Raw genomic sequence first — 23,733 nt, forward strand, 5'->3', positions numbered from 1 at the left:
CAGGGCCTGGACCCAAGGAATGATGTTTCTGAGGCTATGTAGTCAAGTGGCTGGATCCCCACAATGAAAGAGCATCTGCATATCTTTCCTTTGCCTCCAACATGCTTTGTTCATGTAAGTCACTCAGATTCTGAGTTGAGAACCTGATATCCTTCCTCTGCAAAATGGAGCAAATAAAACCAGTGCCTTCACTATCAGAATCCCACAAAGAAGATGAATCTGATAGTAGGTTGGTAGGAGAATGTGTCAAAACCCTATAGCTCAGGGTGGGGGTCAAACTCATTTTAACCGGGGGCCACATCAGCCTCGCTGTTGCCTTCAAAGGGCCGAATGTGATTTTAGGGCTATATAAATGTAACTATTCCTTATTAGTGAAGTGAGAGCTGGGCACTACCGCCAGGTAGAAACAAGGTGCTGGGCCAGATAAAACAAGGTGGAAGGCTGGATTCAGCCCATGGGCCTTGTGTTTGCCACCTGTGCTGTATAGCTCCTTGAAAAATTCCATTAGAAAGTCAAGGTGTTGGTATTGCAATTATTATTTGATTCCCAAATGGTGAAGGCACTTCCAGGAATGTGCTTTGCTTGATGAGCCAATACATTTTCACTCCCCACTGATGAATTTGGGAATCGAATAGCTGTCATCTCAAAATAATTGACACATCTTGGTGAAGCACTTACATTCTTCTGATGAAATTCTGGATTCTTATTGAGAGCAAGGAGAAAGACATGTTACAGGGGAGCAATATTGTTTTATGGACCTTTATCTTGGTTATTAACAAATGAGCGTTACATGTAGAAATGGTAAAAGGGGAATTCAGTAATGAAGTTTCATAGGATTATAACAATTATTAGCCTGATGATGATGAAATCCAGACTGCAATGTTCACGATTTCCTTGGCACTCACTGTTCTGTGCTCACTAGTGCTGATGGACAGCAGGCTGGCTATTTCTGTCCCTATACCCCATCCTGAAGTTATCTGGGAAGTGGGCATCAAGACTTTAATATGTTTGGCCTTGGGTATAAGTAAATAATAATAATTATCGGTGCCCATATGCCATGTAAATAGCAACCATCTCAGAATACCTTCTAGGAAGATGGCATTCACTAGAGGTAGGAACAGTTAATACCAGTGAACTCTCACCCCCACCCCCTGCTGCTGAGCTGCCCAGGTACCCTCTGGTCCTCTGAAAAATGCAGCCAATCCCACTATTTACATTCTCTTTATTTCCCTCTGTCCATTAGAAGCCACTGGGAAGATGAATTTGCCTTTCAGAGAAGGCCTCTGCAGAGTACCTAGCAACCACATCCATACATCACCTTTTTATATCTGGCCAGGAGTTCAGGCAGGCAGGGACTCAGGGGGCTCAGAGCCAGCCTATGACATAGACCATAGTTGTTGGTCCCCCCAACCCCCACCCTTTAGAAGCAGGGAAATTAGGACAAGATGTCTTCAGTAAGCAGAAAAGAAACACACCCTGTCCCTTTCCCAAGCCTCTCCTCTGACCTCATGTGCACTTGAACATGTGCATTCTTTAGCTTCAGTGCACATACCCATAGATACAGAATGCCCTGACTCCCCCGAGAGTAATTTAACTTAGTAGATAACTGGAAATAACTTAGTAAATAACTTTGAAGTCAGGCCAACCTGGTTCTGAGTTCTTCCTCTGCCACAGACTAGCTGAGAAATATTGTTTTCTGAGCCTCAATGTCATTGACAGAGAAATGAGAATGATACTATATTCCTTACATAGTTTCATTGAAAAGAAATGGTATGTTAGATTACTTTTGTCTATAAGAAATAGAAAAATGTTAATTTAGCTTTAAAAATATAGAGATTTTAAAAAATATCATGTGAAATAAATCCAGGCTGGTAGGATACTCCTTGGTATGGTGCCAGAGTCTGAGGTACATCATAACTTGTTCCTCTGACGTCCTTAGCACACAAACTCTACCTCATAGTCCAAGATGGCTGCTTGAGTTCCAGCCATTGTGTCTGCTTTCCAGCAAAAATGAAGAAAGGGGATAAAAGATCTGGCTTTCTCTCTGGATGGTCACTGCCCAGAAGTCACATAAACTTTTGCTTATATCCCTAGACCTTAGTGATTCAAGCCAAAGCCCATGTGTTATCAAACCCTAAGGGAATGTCCCATGTGGTGGGACAAATGTTGACTTAAAAATGTAATACAATAACAAGGTGATGACACATTACCTATGGGGAACACATTATAATTTTATAGTACAATAATTATAGAGCAGTTATTACATGCTAGGTAGTATACCAAACATTGTATATTCATTATCTCATTTAATCATCAAAGCAACTCTGTGAAATGGGGACTATTGTAATTTTATTTTTACAGATGAGAAAACTGAGTCCAGAAAGATTATAGAACTCACTTTCTGTGGCTATAATTAGTGGAGATTAAAGCTCAGAAATACTCTTTTCCCCAAGAAGTTATATTGGCATAGTTTATATTTAACATAATATGCATGTTTTTGTTGGTTCCAAGGAAATTAACTTGATTTTAAAACACCCCAACCAGTGAGTCTCAGGATTCAGGCAGCCCATGTTCAGTTCCTAGCTCCACCACTGGTTTTAGGACCTCAGACAAGCTGCTGGCCTTATCTGAGCCTCAGTTTCCTAATGTGCAAAATGGGAATAATAGTAGCACATGTCTCTTAGGGGTTTTATGAGGATGAAATGAGATTATGCTGAGTACCCAAGTACCTGGCTCATGATAATACTTACTTAAATACTAGTCATTGTTATAATTAATAACATTACTCTTATTAATATTGACACAACTTTATAACCAATTCTATCAGGTGGTAGTCAGCCTGGCAACCCCCAGACCCTGCTTTAAAGGGGTGCTGAGGGTGAGGGGGGCTTGTTCAACACCCCACCACATCCTGTGCTCTGTAGGGTGTGCTAGTCTCTCATTTAATGATAGCCCTTTACTGGCCTCACCCAGAGGCCTGGAGGGAGAGGGTGGGCCAAGAGGAGCTGGCCCCTTCCATGTAGCAGAGGGACTAAGCACAGTGGGGGGCCTAGGGACTACCATCCTAGATTCCTGTCACCCCTTCAGCCTTGTTTCCTTGTTTCCTTTGGGGAAGTCCTTTGCCAAGCTACTCTGTAGGGCCTGCCTCACTTCCTCCAATCCTCCTCCTGCCCCCCACTTGGGTCTGCATTCTCGGCTCATTCCCTAGGCATTTCTTGGTGGTGCCTTCAGTTGAATGGCTTCCTCTAAGTGCACCTTGAGATCTAAGTGCTAAGCACACCCTTAACACCTTTGATCTTTTCTGCAAGCTTCTCCCTTAATCATGTTTAACTGACAGACCTGAAGGCAGTTGGTGATGCTAACGTGTATCCAGAAACTGAAAATAGGGAGGACACAGAGCACTCTGGAAATTACCTCTCAGCACTGTGGAATACATGGTCCCTGGAGAGAACGTGATTCATCCTTTTTTTGCCTCCCCACGGTGGAGCCCTCTTCCAACTGCTCTGAGTTGCAACACCCACTGGTCCACTCACATGGCCACCAGGACCTCTGTATCTAGGGTTGGGCCTGCCCAGCTGCTCAAAAGGAGGGCGTTCTCCTATCCCAGAACCTATGAGCCCCATTTTTCTGTTCAGAGACTCCTTCAGAGTTGGTGACTTCCAGAGCAAAAGCTATAGGTCAGACACAATGGATTCTGCCAACTTTGTCTGCCTTCAGCCTTTTGGGTAAAGGTCATATGGTGTTCACCCTTGCCATGTTCACTCCTGCTTGGAGAATTTTGGGGACGAATATAGCTTATTATTTCAATATTGATTGTTGCTTATGGTTATTTCACTTTTTCAGAGTTGAGTCTGAGACTTGCGAAGTGCTATATCCACTATTACTGCATTTTAGGAGCTGAGACAGGCCCTACAGACCCCCTGGCAAGGGTGTGGCAGAGTCAGTTGGAAATGACTTTGACTCCCATGTGACCTTGGCCAGGCCACTTTTCTCTGACATTCTTAGGGGGGTGGGGCATGCTACACATTTTGGGCCCAAAGGCCAGGCCATCGAAGTGCAGGGGAAGGCTTCCTGTCCCTCATCTGTCAGGACATCTCAGGTAATACAGCCTGGCAGTTTAAGCCTCAAAGCTTTTGCTCCATCATTACCAAAAAATAAAAATCATTTTTTGTGCTCTCTCATCCCACTTGAATGGTGTGTAATATCATTATAGATTTATATGTTTATGGCTTTGTGACCTGAGGAAAAACTGGAAATTCCACTGTGCCTATTTCTACTCCTGGGTGTTTGGAAAGGTCACAGCAAAATTATTTTATCAAGCACACCACCACAGAAGGGGAAAATCTTAATCTTATATTATGCATATGCAGCACTTGACCTTCTCTTGAGATGGGGCACCTCTTAGCCACACTTACTTAAACATAATGCAGCTCTTTCCCGAATGTACACAGGGAGAATAGTTAGGTGCCCTGGCCTCCCAGCTAGAGAGGAAGCTGTGCTCTGGGGCTGTGCTTTGGGGCTGACCTCAGAAGGAGAAAGAGTTGAGATAGCTGGGGCCCAGGCAGGGGTGAGTCCGCAGAGCTGTAGCAGGCTCATCCTGACCATACGGGAAGGTGAAGCAGACACCATGGCTTGTTCCAGCTCCCCTGCTGACTGTGCACCTCTGCCAAGTTACTCATTGCCTTCTCTGGATCTCAGTTTCCCCATCATAGCTCTAGGGTGTGCCACTTTGACCCATGGGTAGCAGCTACCTGGGTCATTGAGTTAAAGATTCTGAGCTCTGGGCTGGTAATGGGTGCCATGATTGATTAATGATGTCTGCCATGGCTGGCATAGGGAAGTAGTAATAGTAGATGTGCTAGGTACTTGCTAACCTTGTTCTAGGGTACTTCTAAGGTCTTTTCCTGGCTACTTATGATCTGTGGACTTACCAAAGCCCTGGGGTAAGGAAGTTTGGAAAGGGAGAAACAAATAACCTTTTCTAAAAGACAAATACCTTTTGCCTTGTCAGGTTTTGGAGGGGAAATGAGATTTGTGTTGTTTTGTTTCTGTGTCTTTTTTCATTTTTGTTTGGTTTTCATATTGGCTCTGTGAAAAGCAGAGAGAGCAAGGGAAGTGCAGGTTCTGGGTGTGATGACCCATGATGCCTAGCTGTCTGTGTGTACAGTTGGCCAGCCCAAGCCCTGGCCCATGGGAAAGAGCAGGAGCCCTGGTGACTTCTCACCATCGTCCAGCATGAGAAACACAGTGAGAAGTCACCTTCATTTATCTTAAGAACTTGCTTACAAATTATTTTTAAAGGGAATTCATAAAGGTCTGTGTCAGGGGAAAAACTTACAAATAAGATTTTTCTCAAAGGGTAAACACTTCAGTTTAAAAATATGGCAAGTAGACTGACTGCCAGCATATGTCCCCTTCGCCCGCTGCCCTGAGCTACCAGATTGATGGTGTTTTTAGAACGTTGGCAGCCAAGTTCTGACCTAGGTGGAGACAGGGCCTTGGAGGAGACATCTGGGGATTCTCTACCCCTTCCATACCCTGGCAGAGCAGTGGCAGCCTAGGCCTGGCAGCTAGTGGCCCAATGGGTCCAGTCAGGATAGAAGACCTTGGGGCCCCTAGGAGTGGTCAAAGTGATCTGCCCTTAACTTCCTCTGCCCCAGGAAGCATCTCCTTGGTGGTGGAGGAAAACAGGAAGAGCTCCCTTAAAAGATCCTGCCCTTGTTGCTGGCAGGGTGCTTTTGCCCTCTTCTAAAAGACAAGTGCTCTGCCCTTGCCCCCAGTACAGGCTCACCCACCTTCTTCATCACATGACTGAGACTCTCAACTCTTCTCCAGGAGGCCTTGCCCTGCTCCTGAAGCCCAACACCTTGAAAATTTCACCCCCTTCTGGCCATTTTCTACCTCTGGGTTGGAGGCTCTCCCCCTTGGCCCCCTTTTATTTCTGATTCCCTATCCATCTACCTTCACTCCTCAACAATAGCCCTCTTCTTTCCAATGGTAAGAAAATGACTCTGTCATACCTAACTCAGGGCACTTAGAAGTGATCCCCAAATGCATGATGAATGAAGGAGATATGCATGTCAAAGGGAAGGGTCCTGTTGGGCTAAAGCATTGGAAGTTACCCTGTGAGGCTCTCAGCAGCTACTGGCTAGCCAGTTGGCCTTTGGGAGGGGCTCAGATAATGCCACACCTTCAGAGGCCAGTAAATCAAAGTAGATGTCATGGCTGGGTCTCCAGCTAAAGGACCCCTCCTGGGGGTCCCATTCCAAAGTCCTGAAGGCTTTGGCTACTCTGAAGATTCCTGAATCTAAAGACTGTACACCCCTCTTTGGTTCAGGGGCTCCTCTAGCTCTGTAGGCAGGCTGGCTGGTAGGGGACAGACTTGGGGAGCAAGCATAGCCAGAGGGCCAGACTGGTTCTGTTTTCTTAGTGGGCCCCACCCCACCTTCCCCACTCTGGGCCCTTTACTACTGTCATTCCCCAAACCTTCAAAGTCATAGGGACAGTGAACCCACTGCCAGGGTGCTGGGCTTTTAAAAGAGAACACCAGGAAGAGGAAAATGCCTTACCTAAATGGACGAAACATAGAGGATGAGTGCAGACATGAGCCAGACAGTGGTTCCTCCTCTTTGACTCCCAGCTCCCAGTTGAGTGCTCAGCACCTGGTTGGAGCTCAATGCATACCTGTTCAATGGCAGTGACTCCTTATCACCCACCAGGTGCTCCTCTTCTAAATGACTCTTGAGTCCATCTATATCTCTCTGTTCCCATTCCCACTACCCTCATCCATTATTGCTCTTTGGGGGCTACAGGTCTCCCCCAATTGTCCTCATTCCTTCAATCCATTATCTCCCAGAAGCCAGTGTAATCTTTTAGAAACAAATATCCAGTTGTGTTTCTTCCCAGATTTAATCCCATCAGTGACATCCATGGTCCTCAAGGCAAAGTCTAGTAACTTGCTTAAGGTCACACAACCAGTAAGTGGCAGTTTTCTCAGACCCGAAGGCTGTGATGTTTCCAGTCTCCCAGGTGGTCTAAGGCAATGGCTTTCAGTCGGAAGCTGCATCAGGATCTCCTGGAGGGCTCACTAACACTGGTTGCTGGCCTCACCTAGGGTTTCTGGCTCAGCAGGTTTCTAGGGGGACCTAAGACTCTACGTTTCTCCCAGTTCTATGGTCATGCTGCTGCTGGTCTGGAGACCATAGTTTGAGAATCACTGGCCTAGGTCATTAGAAAACACCTGAGCTTGCTTTATGGCTACCCCATTCTCCAACCACACTGGGCTTGGGCTAGGAGGGCAGGATGCAGCCCTCAACTCCCTTCCTTGAGGTTCTGCCACCCAGCCTAACCTCATCTCCCATGCCTGGATATGGCCTTGGCTGTGCTGTGCCTGGCTGCTGTCCGAGGACAGAGAGCCATTGGTGACAAGAACCTAAGTGTCTGCCCTTCCCCCTTGGCATATTGCTCTTCTGTTTGTCCCCCTTCAGTCCTGACCAGTGGTCTTCCCATTCCACCAAGGCAAAGTGCCCCTATCCTGATCCCGCCTCTTTAACAATGTCTTTTCTGATTGATGCATTCTAGGCTCACTGTAACTCCTGCTATCTGAGCAGCTTGATAGAACTGGACATTACAGTCCCATCTGTGTCATGGTGCCCGGCAGCATTCATCAATCAGCAAGTGTCACCAAGAGTGATACAGATGTATGACACAGCTAAGTATCCCCTCTGCACAGCCATTACAGTTGGCACCAGGCCAGGGAGTCAGGAATTGGAGATCCATTTGGCTTCATGTGCACAGGTCCACATAGAAGTGACACTGCCCAGCCTACCTCCTGCCATGTCCCTCATAAGTGCTTTGTGTTCCTGGCAACTTCTGTAACTACCCAAAGGTTCCCCAGGCAAGCCAGGGGCCTGCTCTCTCTGAGATGTGGGCACTCTTTTCCCACTGCCCCACCCTCTCATTTCTGTGTCAATTTTTACCCATCCTTCAAGGCTTATGCATGTGCCACCTTCTCCAGGCAGCCTTCCCAGCTGTCCTTTACTTTTCCCTTCCTCCAAAGACTTTTGGCACAGGCCTTTCCACCTCTGGGGTAGAGCTGTTCTTGGAAAACAGCCCAATCTGACCTATCTTGCTTAGCTCATCTTAGCCCCTTGGGATTGGAGAATGCCAACCATACTTTTGTGTCCTCCAAACTTAAAAATTTAGCGATTGAGATTTTCTGTGATTACTCAAGTCTTATATATGGAATGTGAAACACTGGGAAATTACAGAAGAGCACAAAGTAATCATCATCAGAAATGCTGTCCCTCCCACCTTTCATTGTAATGAGTGTGATTTATATATATGCATGTATGTGGATGTATATGTATGTATGTGCATATGTATATGTGTATAATTAAGTTTATACTCTCTATATAGTTTTAAACCAACTTTAAAAATATTTTTCCATGTCATACTTTTAATGACTATGTAATATTCCATTATATGGGTGTCCCATGATTCATCTAGTCAATACTCAATTATTTGACTTTTTGGTTCTTTCTTTCTTTTCCTCTTTCCTTTCTATTTCTATTCTTCTTCTCTTCCTTCCATATTTTAAATAATGCTGAGGTAAATATCCATTAACATAAATCTTTTTCCACATCTGCTTGTTTTTTTCTTCAGAATGAGTCTTTAGAAGTAAAACTGTTGCTCAAAGCTCTGAATATTTTGAAGGTCTTAATACAGAAAAGCTTTATGAATCCACTCTTTGCATAGGAGTGTCCTTCATCTCATACCCCCTAATATGAAGATCATTTCATTGTTTTGTTATTATTTTTATCATATAGCTTTGATCTTTGGGTCTTATCATAAGAAGCTTCCAGTGAGCATTCAATTCAACCAGTGTATGCTCATGCTCAGCTCTGGGGAGAGGGGAATGCAGAGGTGACAAGACCTAGCATCAGCCTTCAGAGAACTTTCAAACTAGTACACTAGTTGAATGAGTGGATGCATGCATGCTGGGGAACTACTTCTCTGCTATTGGCTTTTTCAACATGTTGCTGTGAACATAAGGGGAAGTAGCAGTATCACAAAGACATAGGTCCCTGGGATTGTTCAGGGAGATCCATTTGTGGGAAAAGCAAAAACTGCTAGTGAGAATAGACAAGAGAATTCCAGCACAGGTGCCCCAATGCCACCTCCTTCCAGGGAGCCTGGAATTCCAGAGTCAAGTAAGTACTCATGGTATCAGCCATCCATGATGGGAAGGTGATGGAGATGTTGGGCCACAGGAGAGAGTCTAAATATCGGGCCCAACGTGAGGCCACAAGACCTAAGGGAAGAGCTGTGCAGAGCTGTGTGCACACATTGCAGGAACCTCTTGCCTCCCCAGTCAGCCACCACCACACCCATCCCAGCTCAGCTGTCTAAGCTCTTCTTCCTTTTACAGAGATGGAGCAATTTATGGAGAGAAAGGGGAGGTTCCAGGAGCAAGCGCCTCAGGGCTGGGCCTCTTTCTTCCTGGCCAGGAGCAGGTGCCTTACCCATCTCACTATCACTGGGGTGAGGCAGGCAGACCTCTGAGCCAGCTGCTGAGCTGCACCTGCCTTGAGAAAAAGGCTCCCCGTTCTTAAGCAGGGGATGAATATTCATTGGCATGAACCTTTGCAAACTCTTTTGGGGGAGAAAAATTAGATCGGGAGAAGTAATCACATTATTAAAAAGAAAGAGCAAGGACAGAAGGTGGCAGTGGAGGGAAGAATCACATTTAAAATGCAAGGAGAGATTTCCTTTCTGCAGAGTAGCTGTGACCCCCTGAACCATGTGCTGTGAATAGTTAAGCTCTCCCACATTTCTGCTGCATAAAAAATGTTTGTTTCTGAAGCCTCAGTTGAGGGGGGAGGGTAAGAAGCATTGTGCACCCTCCACCTATAAAAATTCTACAATAATGTTTTGAGGTTTTCATTTTATCTTCTTTTGATATCAAGAAAAATTGTGAGAGCTAAAGAGGCTCTGGTGAGTGCTGAGTGACAGGTTAAAGGGCTCCAATATAGATTAGATGGTCCACTATCTCCTGAGGAAATTGCATAAAAGTGGTTATTCCCTCTCGCTTCTATTAATTTCCTCTTCCTGGCTGCTTGGAAATGCTTCATAACCTGATGTTGCAGATGGGGATGAGAGACGCTTTCCATTATCTCAATCACTGCACTGTTTATGAGACACTTAATCTGTTTCTTTATAAAGTAATAGTACTATAGGTGATGGATTTAGTGTCACTAGAAGTCTGCGTGCCGGGACGAGAGCGGGGCGGTTCTCGAGAGCATTATAAGCACCAAGTAATTTGTTACCTCATTGAGGCTCTGAGAAGTTGGGTGGGTGTTCCGAGGCAACCTTCTGGATATCAGCTAGAGGTCACATGTACAGCCCCTTGTCACTTAAAGCAGGAGGGAAATGCTGTGTGTTTTGCCTGGGGAGCAGAAAACACACACATGCTTAGGGATGGGAAACTCAGATCTTTTTCTCCTGGTCTAAGTCAGGGGCAGGGGAAGGTGTGTGTGTGGAAGGTGTGCCACCTCAAAGCTCCATTTATCACCTGTCTGAATTGTGATCATTTGCAGTGAAGGAAAGCAGGCCCCCTTTTCTTAAGGAAACAAAGCAATCGTGGGCTGCAGTGATGTTAGAAACGTACAGCCCTCTAAGGTACAGGTGTCCCACTGACAGAGGTCTTCTGCGAATACACAGCAAGGTGCAGGACCCTCTTCTCTGTCCACCCACCTGCTTGAATAATAATGAAACCCTTTCTGCTGAGATCCTGGGCTGGACACTCTTTGACCTAATTTCTCTTCCTACCTCTCCTATTCTTCCACCTCTTCCCTTCTTGCTTTGTCTCTGCCCCTCCTTCTGAATCTCACCTCCTAGTCACTACAGGAAAATGTTTCTTAGGGTCTTCATCTCATAACAACGTATCCCCAAAATGACACATGTCTTACCTGACCAGTCTCCCCGTACACACACAAGCACAGCACAGATCACACTATATAGGAATCAGCTTTCCGTTATTTGCCTCTTTCACCAGGAAGGGTGCTTCCTAAAGTCTGCCCCCTACTTGCACTCTGGTCTATTTTTCTATCATGGTGCCTGGCTCATAGTAGATCAACGAACATTTGGTGAATGAGGGACTCATCACTGTAGTGATGGTGCTGACCATAATTCTGTATCAAGAGAAAGGCAGCCCCTGAGTTTAAAAGTGATATTAAAGCAAATAATTGTGTTATTAAAATGCTTTTGAGTATGCATATGTGTTTAGTTAGGCTATCACAGTTTATAATAGTAAGTTTTTAAAACTGTAGAGCCTTTAGGCAGGTGTGTGGGCTCCAGGCTGCAATATAGTCCCAACCAAGCCCTACTGCCTTGCTCCCAGCTGCTTACATGTTCAGGTGATTTACCTGGGACATTTGATTTTCTTTCCATGGACCAAATATTTTGTCAGAATCTACCCACAAGCTCCATGTGTGACCCAGCTGCTTTTTTTCTCCAGGGGCAGCATGTTTTCTTACTTATTTTTCTGTGTTAAATTTATGGTTAGATAACTGTATAGTTAACTTCTACTTATTTGTGGTGTCTGATACAAAATTAGTTAAAAAGGCTTTGTGGGCTAGCCTGGCACTTTAACCATTACTTAAGGCATTAATTAATGCAGCACAAGTGTGTTTATAAGTTACAGTCTAAAATTTTAAGAAATGAACCCAGGAATGCTACTTCTTTATAGTTTGGGAATGGGTAGACATAGACTTTATTAAAATATTAACTTATGAAATCTGAGTATTAAGGAGATCATCCATTGTGTAATTATAGGTAAACTATATTTTATAGGTGTGATGATTCTCCTATTATACAAGACAAATAATCTGTGAAGAAATACATTCTTCCATTTGGTACCAAGACTTATGTGCCTGCTTTGGGACTCAAAACTTATATTCTGACCTTGAACTCTAGAGGTTCTTGCAAAAAAAAACCTTGTTTTTCAAAAGAGAATGGGTAAGTTATGGTAGAGAAGAATTAGCATTGTTTAGCACTTTTTAATGGTAGTACATTTTAATATTTGAGTTTATTAAATTCTAATGATCTGTGGGAGTTGCTGTAAGAAGTGAATTATTTTTGATTGGTCATCTGTACAGATGAGCAAATTGAGGTGCCAAGGGATTACATAATGTGCCAGGGATCACCCACCCATCTAGGAACCAGCAGAGCCAGAAATCAGACCCAGGATTGCCTGAGCACTGCCTGGTGCTCCCTACCCCAAGGAGGATGGAATCATACCCCTCCACAGGACCTCTCTCCCCAACCTTTCTTGGAGCTTCTTTCTTTAAGTCCAGCCTGGACCCACTCTCCTCCATTACTTTCTTTTGTGGCCGCTTTAAAATTCAGAGACTTTGGGCTACACAGTTCTGCTTTTCTTCATAAGAAATCTCAGGAAGGCACTTTCCAAATTCCTTCACCATTTGTAGATATCAAGATGATTGTTTATGCTGTTAACTTATTAAATGTAAAGCAAAGAGGATTTTAAGTGCTGGAAAGAAAGTGAAAATACCTTGTTCCTCTTGGAACAAGAGGAACATTTAGAGAATTAGTGTGGACAGGACCAGATGAATGCATGAGATGCACCACTTTCCCCTCCCCTACTTTCCAGGGAAAGAGCTTCTGCTGTGTTTGGACAGCACAAGCCTGGTTTCTCTGTGTTCTTGAGCTCCAAAACTGAAGAGGGGGCAGCAATGCTGGGTGATTTACAGTGGAAAGGACCCAGTGCTTCTCACAGGAGCCACAGAAAATGTCTGGAAAGAAGGAAGAGAGGGAGGAGGAGACAGAGGGAGAGACTCTCCTGTGTGGGCTTGAACAGATAAATCAATGATTCAAATTCTAAGATATTTGGTATGTCATTCAGGGTGTTCCTTTTGGTGTTTTATTTGTTTAGTCTTTAGCGAAGCTTTAAATTTTTTTTCTCTCTAAGAAAACAGCAGTTTCCTTTGAGTGTGGTCAGATGGGTCAGCTAGTGGCCCACTTTTACATGGGTCACAACGGAGACCTTCTTGGATCATCTGGACACCATTTACCCCAGTGTGTCCCATGGGACTTGAATCCCAGGGGATGCTCTACAAAATAGGGCTTCTTGGTGAGAAAACACATCCCACTTTTGTAATTTCTGAGAATTTCTATAGTATAAAATGATATTAACTTTCTGAATCCACATGTTCAAAATATCAGGCCTCAGAACCCTTTTGTGAGTAACAGGTGCTAACATCCCAAAGAAGGTGGACTCCATGGAACATTCTTAGGTCATGCCATTCCAGAACATTCCAGTTCAGAAATTGCCTCTCATCCAAGATGAGATTCCCACCCCAGGGTAACTGAAACACTGTACCTCACTCCAAGTGAGCAAAGGAGTGAGAGAGCTTTCCCGACATATAGGAAGCAGTCCTCCCTTCTTATCTTAGTAGAAAAGCTGTGGATATTTTCCAAATAGTCTATGTGTATATTATCACTATCATATTCCCCACAGTGTGATCTTGGACAACTTTTTGAACTGCTTTATGTCCCCATTTCCTCATTAGCAAGATGAAGATAATAATAGCTACCCTGTAGAGTAGTGCATATAAAATACTTAGCAAGAAAGTTAACAGATGGTGGCTACTACTGTTATTAAAGAATACTCTACACTTGCCAGGAGGGAACCATATATTTGGGAAGATGAGCTTTGTATCAGTAGAAGCCATTATAATGGTACTTCTGTTCCAGCAAAGATCACATCATATTATAATTGTATGAGGACACTGGATCAGGAGCTCCTTGAAGGCAGGCTACATTTACTAAATTTCCTGGATCAGGTCTTCAGAAGGGTTATAGTAAATATTTTTGGAATGAATTAGTGAGGTGCATAAGAAAGCCAAGTGAGTTGACCATGCAGTAAATTTCACCTGGTCCCAAAGGAGGATGAGCCAGAGTACATTTCCTGAGGATAGGAAGAGTCAGGAGCTGAGATAGTGAGAAAGGGTCTCAGAGAAGTTAAGCAGTCAGGAGGAATATTTTGAGGAGTCAGCAAGGAGGAGACCAGATGTCTGGAGTGGAGGTTCTCCACAGGTGAGGCATGGTGAAAGCCAGAGGGAAGGACTGGATGGAATCAAACTTTGGGGGGCTTGTCTCTTCAAAGGTGGTCACTAAGGGAATTAAGAGGAAGTGCCTCACACCTGAGGGCCCCTCTAGTGGGTATCAGGCTGTGCCAGGCTTTCCCAAATGTTCCTTATAGCCATGTTCATAATAGATGACACCCAGTGCATGACACATTCTCTGGTTCACTGCCTGCAAAGCCATCCTTTCCTTACCTCACCCTCCAAAGCATTTTAAAATGCAATTAAGGGGAAATGATGTTGTTAAGCCAGTGACCTTGAAATCACTTTAATTTCTTTTTAGGGAATCACTCATGAAATCTAGTCCTTTACTGTCATTCATAACACATGCTTGTTAACAAGCACACAGTATCCCTCGTGTGTGTTGCAACATGGCATTTAAGAACCATGGGTCTGGTTCATTGGCCAACCTGGACCCCTTTCCATCCAAGGACATCAGGCAAGATTCCTCCAGTGAGTGGCTCAGCCTAAGGCCCTGGCTGTTAAACAGGTAGAACAAGGAGGTGATAACCATTTATAGAGCATGTAGATCCCAGATGCTGAGCTGCACATTAGATTCATTTTCTCAATTAAATCTCTTGACAAACATGAAAGGGAAGGATCATTATTCAGATTGTTCAGGTAAGAGAGGTTGTTGCTACCAGGAAGGTATTTTTCACCAGAGGTGTTTAAAAATTGTGAGTGTTAAATAGGGGTTTTATAAATCTGAAATGCTCATTTTGTGCAGAGGGTACCTCCATGTCCTTTTTAAGGAGGGGGGTAGAAGCTTTCATTTCTCAGCTCCGGGGAAAGGCCTCCCACTGCCATTCTTCCATTAATTCTCAGATGGTCTCTTTGTGTTCCAGCCTGCCCTGCAGGGATGTTCAAGGCCAGCCAGGAAGCTGAGGGCTGCTCACACTGCCCCTCCAACAGCAGATCCCCTTCAGAGGCATCTCCCATCTGCACCTGCCGGACTGGCTATTACCGAGCGGATTTTGACCCCCCGGAAGTGGCATGCACTAGTAAGTGTCTAGGGCTCTGGGCTGGGGAGTTTGTTTCCCTGACAGTCAGTGCACATGGTGGGCCTGGGGTAGGGGAGACTAAGACATTTTCCAAGGGCAGCACTGGCTGCTGCGCTGAAATGCTAGCTGTGGTGCTGAAGTGGACAGCTCCTGTGTTGGGCATGCAGGGCCCCTCTGCTTAGCAGTAGCACAGGGTCAAGATTACATTCTTTCTTACCTCCATCTCCCCTGTGGGAGAGTCTTCCATCAATTTCTGCTCACCAGATCTTAAAAATACCAACATGGAGAGTTCTTTGAGTACAAAATCAAGATTTTCTGGGAGATAATAATTCCTAGTAACTCTTCCAGTCACCTCCTCCAAGAAGCCCCCTTAGTCCTGATAGCTGAGACTACCCTTTGTCTTCATGGGCTTCCTATATTTCTGTGACCAGTTCTCCTCAGACTCTCATAATTTAATTGGCTGCCTAATTATTCTGTACTTACCTTCTCAGTTACCAAGTGAAGGTCCTTGTGTGCCAGGACCACATAGTCATCTCCCTGCATCCCCTGCAAAACCTAGTATGGTGCAGAATCTGCACCCTCACCCAATGACAAGACAGAGGCCTGGCCACAGTAGCTATCTATGTGACAGATATTTTAGGGGGGTAGGGCTAATGCACCAGCTCCACCACTCTCCCATTCATTGCTCTAGAGAGGAGGACAGCCATCCTGACAAAAGTGTGTGTGCATGTTGAGGGTGACCCCATTCCTGGATAAAGATGGGGAAGGGGAGAATTTCCTCATAATCTTGTCCCCCATAATTGTGGGGAAACAGGAAGCACTACTCTCCCTGCATAGCACTTTAGAGAACATGTTCCTATTTCCCTAAATGTTGCAGCTCCAAAACATAGGTAATTTTTTTTTCAGTATTCTCATTGCATGCAGAAGTCAGCCTCTTGCTTAGCCTCTAATGATGCTAGAGCTTTCTTCTTCATTGGATGCTGCTGCCTGGTTCCCTGTGAGCAGAGACTTTCTCTTCATCTCCTCAGACCAAATCCCTTCCACCCACCCCCAGCATAGAAGAGCACAGAGGGAATGTTTCACACATACTTGCAGTTTGATGGGCAAAAAATGACTGAGCTCCTAGTAGAAGAAATTTCTAATCTGACTTTGCAGTATATGTAACCTTTGCTGGGTGCAGAAGGGGGATGAAAGTGTCTTCTAGATCAAGGTCCTGAGATCAATCAATGTTTATAGATTTGAACTGAAAAAAAAAAGCAAGAAATGCTCACCCTCTTGTAAACTGGTTTTTCCCAGCCCTCCCTCTCTTGGGAATTGATATGAACAGAAATGATTCTATTACTGCTGCCTAGAGTCCCTGTCTTTCTTTTGCAATATCTTCCCTACTGATTTCTGAGGTTCCCCTGTGAGTCTCTGTGACCCTGACACCCATTGCTTAATGTACTTTTTTAGAAGCCACTTAAGGATGCTGAATCACAACTGCCTGGATGTCCAGACTAAGGACCAGTCTCCTTCATTGCCAAAGCACATACCCATGGTCTCACAGCTTCCCTTCTGAAAACATTCCCTTCCATTTCTGCCCGTGAGCCCTCTCTCACTGGTTAGGCTCCCTCTGCAGATTAACTCATACATGTAGGAAATTGGGCCTCCCAGCTTCCTACTTCAGGACACACTGCCTGTGAATCCATCCAGCCATTGGGTACATCATGCAGAGGCAAGGTAGGCCAACAACCAAATGCTCAGGATACTGATGTGGAGCTGTCCTCCTTGCCATATAGCACTTCTCCTGTCTACTTTCCTAGGCTTATCTTCCAACCTTCTAACCTGATGCACCTGGGATAAATAGGAATGCCCCACAGCCTCTAGTCTGCACATTTAGGCTCTCATTCCACTTTGTCTATCTGTATCTTGAGTCTACCTCATCAAAATCAGACCCCACTGCCTTTTCTCCCCTGTCTCTGGCCCAGCAGTCTCTGAGGTTAGACACAGCTTTCTTACCCCTTGGTCCCCCCACAATTTCTGTACCTTGCCTAGAGGAGAGGTGAGTGCTAGACTTCCCTGTGTGTGTCATTTACACCCTTTATATAGACCTGTGCTCTTGTGCCCCCACATATCGAGTGCAAGGGTCAGACTAGAAATCACCCAATCAAAGCCATACTTGTCTCTGGTGGCCAGGGCTGAGAGCAGCTCAGTGATGCATTGTCTAGCCCTGGCCTTTAGGGGCAAGCTCTTGTGGGTCCCAGAGGGCGGGCTGGGCTGCTGCACAATGCTAGGCAAAACAAGTGTAAATAAATCTATTATTTTATTGAGCCTCATTGTATATTTGATTTATTGTGTGCCAGTGAAGTACTGTATGAAAAAGTCAATTTGTTAGCTTTTATATCTCATCAGGGTTTCCTTTCAAAGCATTCTAATTGGAGGTACCATCTGTTCTCTTAAAGAGACATTACACATAACCACAGTAAATAATTTCTCAGATGCCAGGAGCATATCTGGAGCTGTTGAGGCTAGGCAGAGGCCTGCACCATGGCCTCAGGGGTGGGGGGTGGGCAGTGGCTAATTATGCAGGTAGAACAAGACAGCCAGACACAAGCCCAGCCTAGCCTGAGAGAGGCTAGTTGGGGTGGGGAGGGGACAAGTGCTTGTTCACTTTGCAAGTGCCATCCTTCATCCATCCAACAAGTGAACAGTTATGGCCCAACAAGGCAGTGGGAGGACCCAGATAAAGGGGAGCTCTATCTTTCTGAAATGTGCAGGACAGTGGGCATCTATAGTGTCCAGGCCCTGTGGGCATGGGGGGAAGGGGACAGTGTCAGGAGTGTCCAAGAGCCCTAGCCTGAAAGATGGGAAGGGCCACAGGTTTGACCTGTTGTTCATCTTTAAGTAAGATGATTTATATCAAGTCACACTTTTTCTCTGACAACACTGAACATATAACAAATCTTATGATTTCAAATGTTATAAAGCTAAAATACTTACAGTGCACTGAAAGTTAATATTTTTAATGAATTCCATTAATCTCTGAGACCAGCACATGTATGTTTGCTATATTTTTATAGTGTTAAATGTGCTTGATTATTCTAAATTAAGCATTTAGAATTATAACTTATTTTTAAAGATTTTATTTATTTATTTTTAGAGAGGGAATGGAGGGGGGGAGAGAGAGAGAGAGAGAGAGAGAGAGAGAGAGAGAGAGAGAGAGAGAGAGAAACATCAATGTGCAATTGCTGAGGGTCATGGCCTGCAACCCAGGCATGTACCCTGACTGGGAATCGAACCTGCGACACTTTGGTTTGCAGCCCTCGCTCAATCCACTGAGCTACACCAGCCAAGGCAGGAATTATAACTTTTAAACATTATAGCATGATAACTTTTGTAGCCCTATGTAAGCATTTCTTCATTTTCTTTTGAATCTTTTGAGAGAGCCTGAGATCCCCTTGACCTCTGAGAAGCCCTGGAAGCCCTGTGTGTCCAGTCTTGTCCTTGACAAAGTTTGTGGACTCAGCAGGGACTTGGGTGCTCCCCAAGGCAGTGTCAAAGGGGCTGGTGTGGACTCCAAGTGCAGGCAAAAGAGGGGGCATGGTGAGCTCTACATCTAGGTGTGATGATGTCATTGTTTCTGGTCTGTAGACACCCAGTCCCCTCCTTCCTTCTTCTTCATCCTCCTGGCACCTGTGCTTGGTGATCTGCATGAATACCTGGCTGACTGCCCCCTTGCCCAGCCCAATACCTGCTCATATTCTAAAGGAAGCTTTGTTCCCCACAAGCTCTGAAAGGAAGGAAGAGGAGATTGAGATAGCTGGTATAAGGGTTTAGGATGCACACTGCAGCCTGTCAGAGCAGCCCTCAGGGAAGGAGGGATGCCTAAGCTGTAGATGGAGTGAGGTGAGGGCTTGCGGGATAGCTAGAGGCAGGTCACAGGTTATCCTCACCCTTTCCTGCTAATGAAGCCCTCTGAATGAAGCCAGACTATGTGGACAGTGCAGGGCTCTGGGAAAGAGCTCAAGGGGAAGGAGAAGCTCATCGACTGGAAGGGGCTTTGGAGGTTGTGGGCTAAGGCTCTGCCTCTGAGCTTCGGGCTTACTGAGCTTCAGCTGAGGAAGTTGCCACCTTCCTCCTCTGCTGCCTCCCTGGGCCATCCATGCCCAGTGTCTTGGAGGCTTCCTGGGGCGTCATGGCATCCCACTTTCCCAATCTTGTGTTCTGGGAAAGCTTATTAAATCATTAATTGTATACAGGGGTTAGAAGGTGGGTTTTGGGACTTCACACACAAAAGTTTGAATCTTGACTCTTCCTCTTACCTTCTTTGTGACCTTGGGCTAATTTCTCAACTTTCCTCTACTCTGTCATTTTTATCTTCATGATATTATATAAATGTATGCCTTTCTGGGTTGTTATGAGGAATAAGCAAAATAGTATTATAGAGCCTTTGGCATAATGCCTGGTTCATAGCAAACTCTCAATCTGTGTTAGAACTTGCTTTGGTTACATCCCTGGAAAGTGTGAAGACTTCAGCAGATATGGGAAGCTTCCAGCATAACTGGATGTTGGAAATCTAAAAATAAAAGTGACATCCTTAGGGGCAGTCCAGGTTGTGGCTGTCCCTAAGCATCACAGCAGAATCCTCCCTGTAGCCCCAGATCACACAGTCATGTTGACCTGAAGATCCTGGAGAAAACAATGTAAAGGTGATGGCCACATGACTAGACACGCTGTGGGAGAAAGGGAGAGGCACAACTCCAGCACCTGAGAACTCCAGCTGCTGCTGAGCCCTGTCCTCTGGGACTGAGAGGACTGGAAAGCTAGGCAGCCCCAGTGACAGACAAGATTGGCTTTTGGTTCTCAGAGAACAGGGGCTCCATGACCTCAGGGCCAGACACACTTTTTTCCATAGCAGGGTCTTATGGCACAAGAAGCGTGACAGGGTCAATGGAGAGAGGGTGCAGCCAGGACTGCACAGCTATGTGAAACAAGCATTGGAATGCACATCTTCAGTTTTAAATAATTTCTAGTTTACTGGGAGGTGAAATGGAAAGGAGGAATTTATGAAGCAGGTGAAAATAGATAATTATGCCTTATAAAATTGCTGTCTGTGAAAAACTATGCAGAAGGACTGGTGTAAAAATAATTACCTTGTTACATTTCTGACCACAAAAAGCCCTTTTCCTGTCACCCACATGGAAGAAACTTTGATGGATCACAGAGACAAGATAGTGCTTATCTTATTTCTTCATTTCTGCTTCAAATGCAATGGGTTTCCCTCTGCAGTTTTGATTATAGAAATGGGATAACGAAGGGGCTCCAGAGGTCATTGTCTTGTCCCTCAGGCCTTCCTGCTTTTCTTTTACATGAGAGGGCACAATGCTGGCCAGCCCCCTGGGATCCTCCAGAGACCACCCCTGATCTTCCTTCTGACCAACACAGAAAGAAGGCCAGGAAGCTGAGCCATAAGGTGGAGACTTTGGGTGTGAATCTTAGCGGGTGATCTGGGTATGTTACAGCATCTGTGAGCAGGAGCTTCTCATCAGCAGAACTGGGCATGGAAGAACTCAAATTGGGAGGTTGTGAGAATTAAATGGCAGCATGTGAATGAGGCCCCAGGGTGTCTCAGCCTCACACATAGCAGGAGCTGAACTTTGGTACCTCTTAGGTGGATGGTGCAGATGGTCATGCCATTGATGCTGATTCCTCTTGAATATGCCTCCCACAGAGAAGGATGTGAACCCATTCTTCCCTCTCCCACCACTGGAAGCTCTAGTTTATTCTCCTTTAAGCTCATGTTTCATCCTTTTAAGGGCTGGCAGCTGATTCCCTCTTTTATCACAACCATCCCAGGACATCAGGGTGGTCCCTGTGTCACAGGATCATGCTCCTTGGATGGACTGACTGCTCAGGAGCATGGTGGCATTGCCCAGAATGGAAAAGTGGGCCCCAAGGCCCAGAGGATGGAAAGGGTCTCGGGATAATGGGAAAAGAATGAAGTCCTCTGTGGCCAGGCCTGATAGCCTTCAGGGTGTTGTGAAAAGCCTGTGATGATATCAGCTCATAACCATTCTTTCACTGGTCTTGGTTCTGCTGGGTCACACTCACCAAGATTGCCAGGGATTTTTTTTTTTAATTTACAGCAATGGTTTTTAAGTGAAGTCTCGTTTTTATAAGCAACCTCAAATCACTGGGAACTTGAAAATACCAATTTCTCAGTCCCTCCCTAGCCCTACTGAATGAGGAGCTCTGGGGATGGTGGGTGGGGGGCAGCAGTCTGAGTTTTAACAAGCCCTCCAGGTGACTCTGAATCACGCTCAAGTTTAAGAACATTGCTTCAGAATTAGGCCATATTTCTTTGTCCTCTGCTGTATTACTCCTAGGGAGAGAGGCCATTGAGTGAATTCCTGCAGACTGAAGCCATAGGGCATTCCCCTCTCTATCAATGTCTTCTGTGCCAGGCTTGGTGGGATGGAAGGAGGGAGAGAGGGAGGGATGGAGGGAAAGAGAGGAAGAGAGAGACAGAGAGAGAGATTGGAGGAGGTGTGGGTGTGATGTGAGTATGATATGTGTGGGCGTGCCTATGCATTCAAGTGTTTCAAGGGAGGGTTTCACTAGTTCTCAGAACAACACCCACCAGCTCTGGCTTGGTTTCCAGTTTACCCTCATTTTTTGGGTGGTTGGGGCAGAGTGGAAGCCCCCAGTGTTCAGCATCAGCTAGAGCTGGAAGCAGTGATGGGGGGGAGAGAGCAGAGTCAGGTAGCCTGACTTGGCTGGAATGGGCTCAGGGAGGGCTGAGGGAGAAACTGAGGCAGAGGCAAACTGACTGATGGGAATCATTCACCTGAGCTCAGATGGAGGGTCATGTGGGAAGGGGCTATAAATGGGTGATGGGCCTCCCCTTTCAGATGGTCCTTTACCTCACCTGGCAGTGAATAGGCCATGAGGAAACTCTGAGGCTGCCAGTACAGGGAAGGGCTTTTCAGGCCAAAAGGGCAGGAAGGTCCCCCAGAGTGACAAACACTCCAAATTGGGGACTACACTACACTTTAGGGATGGTTTTTAAAACTTTTCAGAGTTAGACCTTTCCAAAAGCATTTGCCTCTATTAATCTAGGAGTTGCAACATCTTGAAAGAGGGCAGCTCTGCTCACAGTTAGCTTTAGAAAAAGATACATCATGTACCCCATTCTATAAATAAAAGAGCTACTTGATTTTACCCTGATATATGATCCATGTTACACATAATATTGCCATTTAGCTCTGGATGCTGTGGCCACTGTAGTTATGGGTTCAATTCCTGGTCTGGGTACATGCCTGGGTTGTAGGTACATGCCCTGGTCTTGGTGCATGCAGGTGGCAACCAACGAATGCTTCTCTCTCGAATTGATGTTTTCCTCTCTCCCTTCCTGTCCCCCTTCCTCTTCTCTAAAAGCAGTACACATATTCTTGGGTGAGGATAAAAACAAAACAAAACAAAAAAAACTATGGTATTTGTGCCTCTGAGGGTGAGGTAATCTGCGTTTTCCTTGAGGTGAAATTCAGCCATGGTCATAGACAAATGAATCAGAGGGCAAGCTGTTTCTTGGAGTGCCTGGATTTGGATGGTTTATATATACCTGGATGCAGAATTGAGGGAGTGTGACTGCAAGCTGAAAACTATTTGTAACTGTCACTGCTGTTTGAAGAAAGGTCATTGTTGCCTGTGTGCACATGCTTTCACACATCTATAATCTACAATTTCTCTTCACCATTGTTTGACTCAAGTGAGTATGACTCTTAGGAGGCATCCTATAGCTCTAAGTTTTAAGCTAATAACCAGGCACACATGCTGACATTTCTGCTTCCACATTTCATAGTTAAGAGCATTGGGAATAACAGACTGTTAATATTCAGAGCAGCCTTCCAGGTCCTGCCACCCAAAGTCTTCCCCAACGTCAGCCTCCTCTCTCCAACAACCCTGACAGGTGGTCATGCCACTTTCATTTTTCTGAGTATTTGTGATGACAGATAGTTGATATATTTAACAGGGCAGCTCTAGTCCATTGCTTGGCAGCCATCACCCATCAATGTAGGAGAGATCTTCTGGACCTTGGATTGGGCACTGCTTTCCTCCCCCGCTCACCTTTGGTCCTCCACTGAGGACCAGTGTTCTGGAGGTCAGCAGTTCTAATGTTTAGTAAGGATGACTTTCATATCCTTCCTTGATCACCTAGTTTAGGCTAAACGTGTCTTGTGTTATCTATTCCCCAAAACACATGATTTCCTGATCCCCACTGTCCTGACCTGCAGTTTCTGAATCTCTCACATTGATCAATATAACTTTCAAAACACAGCAGCCAGAGTGAAACATAACGCTCACCCTAGAGTAGGGTTCAGTGGAAACATGATGGATTTTCTTCCATGAATGGGATAATGTTCATTGTTCACTTTGGTTGCAGCCCTCACACCATGGCTCCTACTAGACTTTTGGGACACTAAACACCCAATGTTTTTGTTTGTCTCTTTAGAAAATGCTGCCCATTTGGGTCTTTCCTTTTCTGCACTTTAATATTGCATTGTAGATTTAGGCACAGTGTTCATTCAAGT

The 23,733-nt window shown here is 45.2% G+C and overlaps 1 protein-coding gene across 1 annotated transcript in view; it reads left to right on the forward strand.

Moving 5' to 3' along the window:
• EPHB1 (EPH receptor B1) overlaps nt 1–23,733 on the forward strand; it is a 417,172-nt gene that overhangs the window by 263,583 nt on the left and 129,856 nt on the right. The window contains exon 4 of the mRNA XM_045857296.1: nt 15,008–15,163. Coding sequence (XP_045713252.1) covers nt 15,008–15,163 — 156 coding nt within the window. The remainder of the gene's footprint in view (nt 1–15,007; nt 15,164–23,733) is intronic.

Source organism: Phyllostomus hastatus, unplaced genomic scaffold (genome assembly GCF_019186645.2).
Source record: "Phyllostomus hastatus isolate PE091 unplaced genomic scaffold, TTU_PhHast_1.1 phas_scaffold_129, whole genome shotgun sequence".
Taxonomy (NCBI): domain Eukaryota; kingdom Metazoa; phylum Chordata; class Mammalia; order Chiroptera; family Phyllostomidae; genus Phyllostomus; species Phyllostomus hastatus.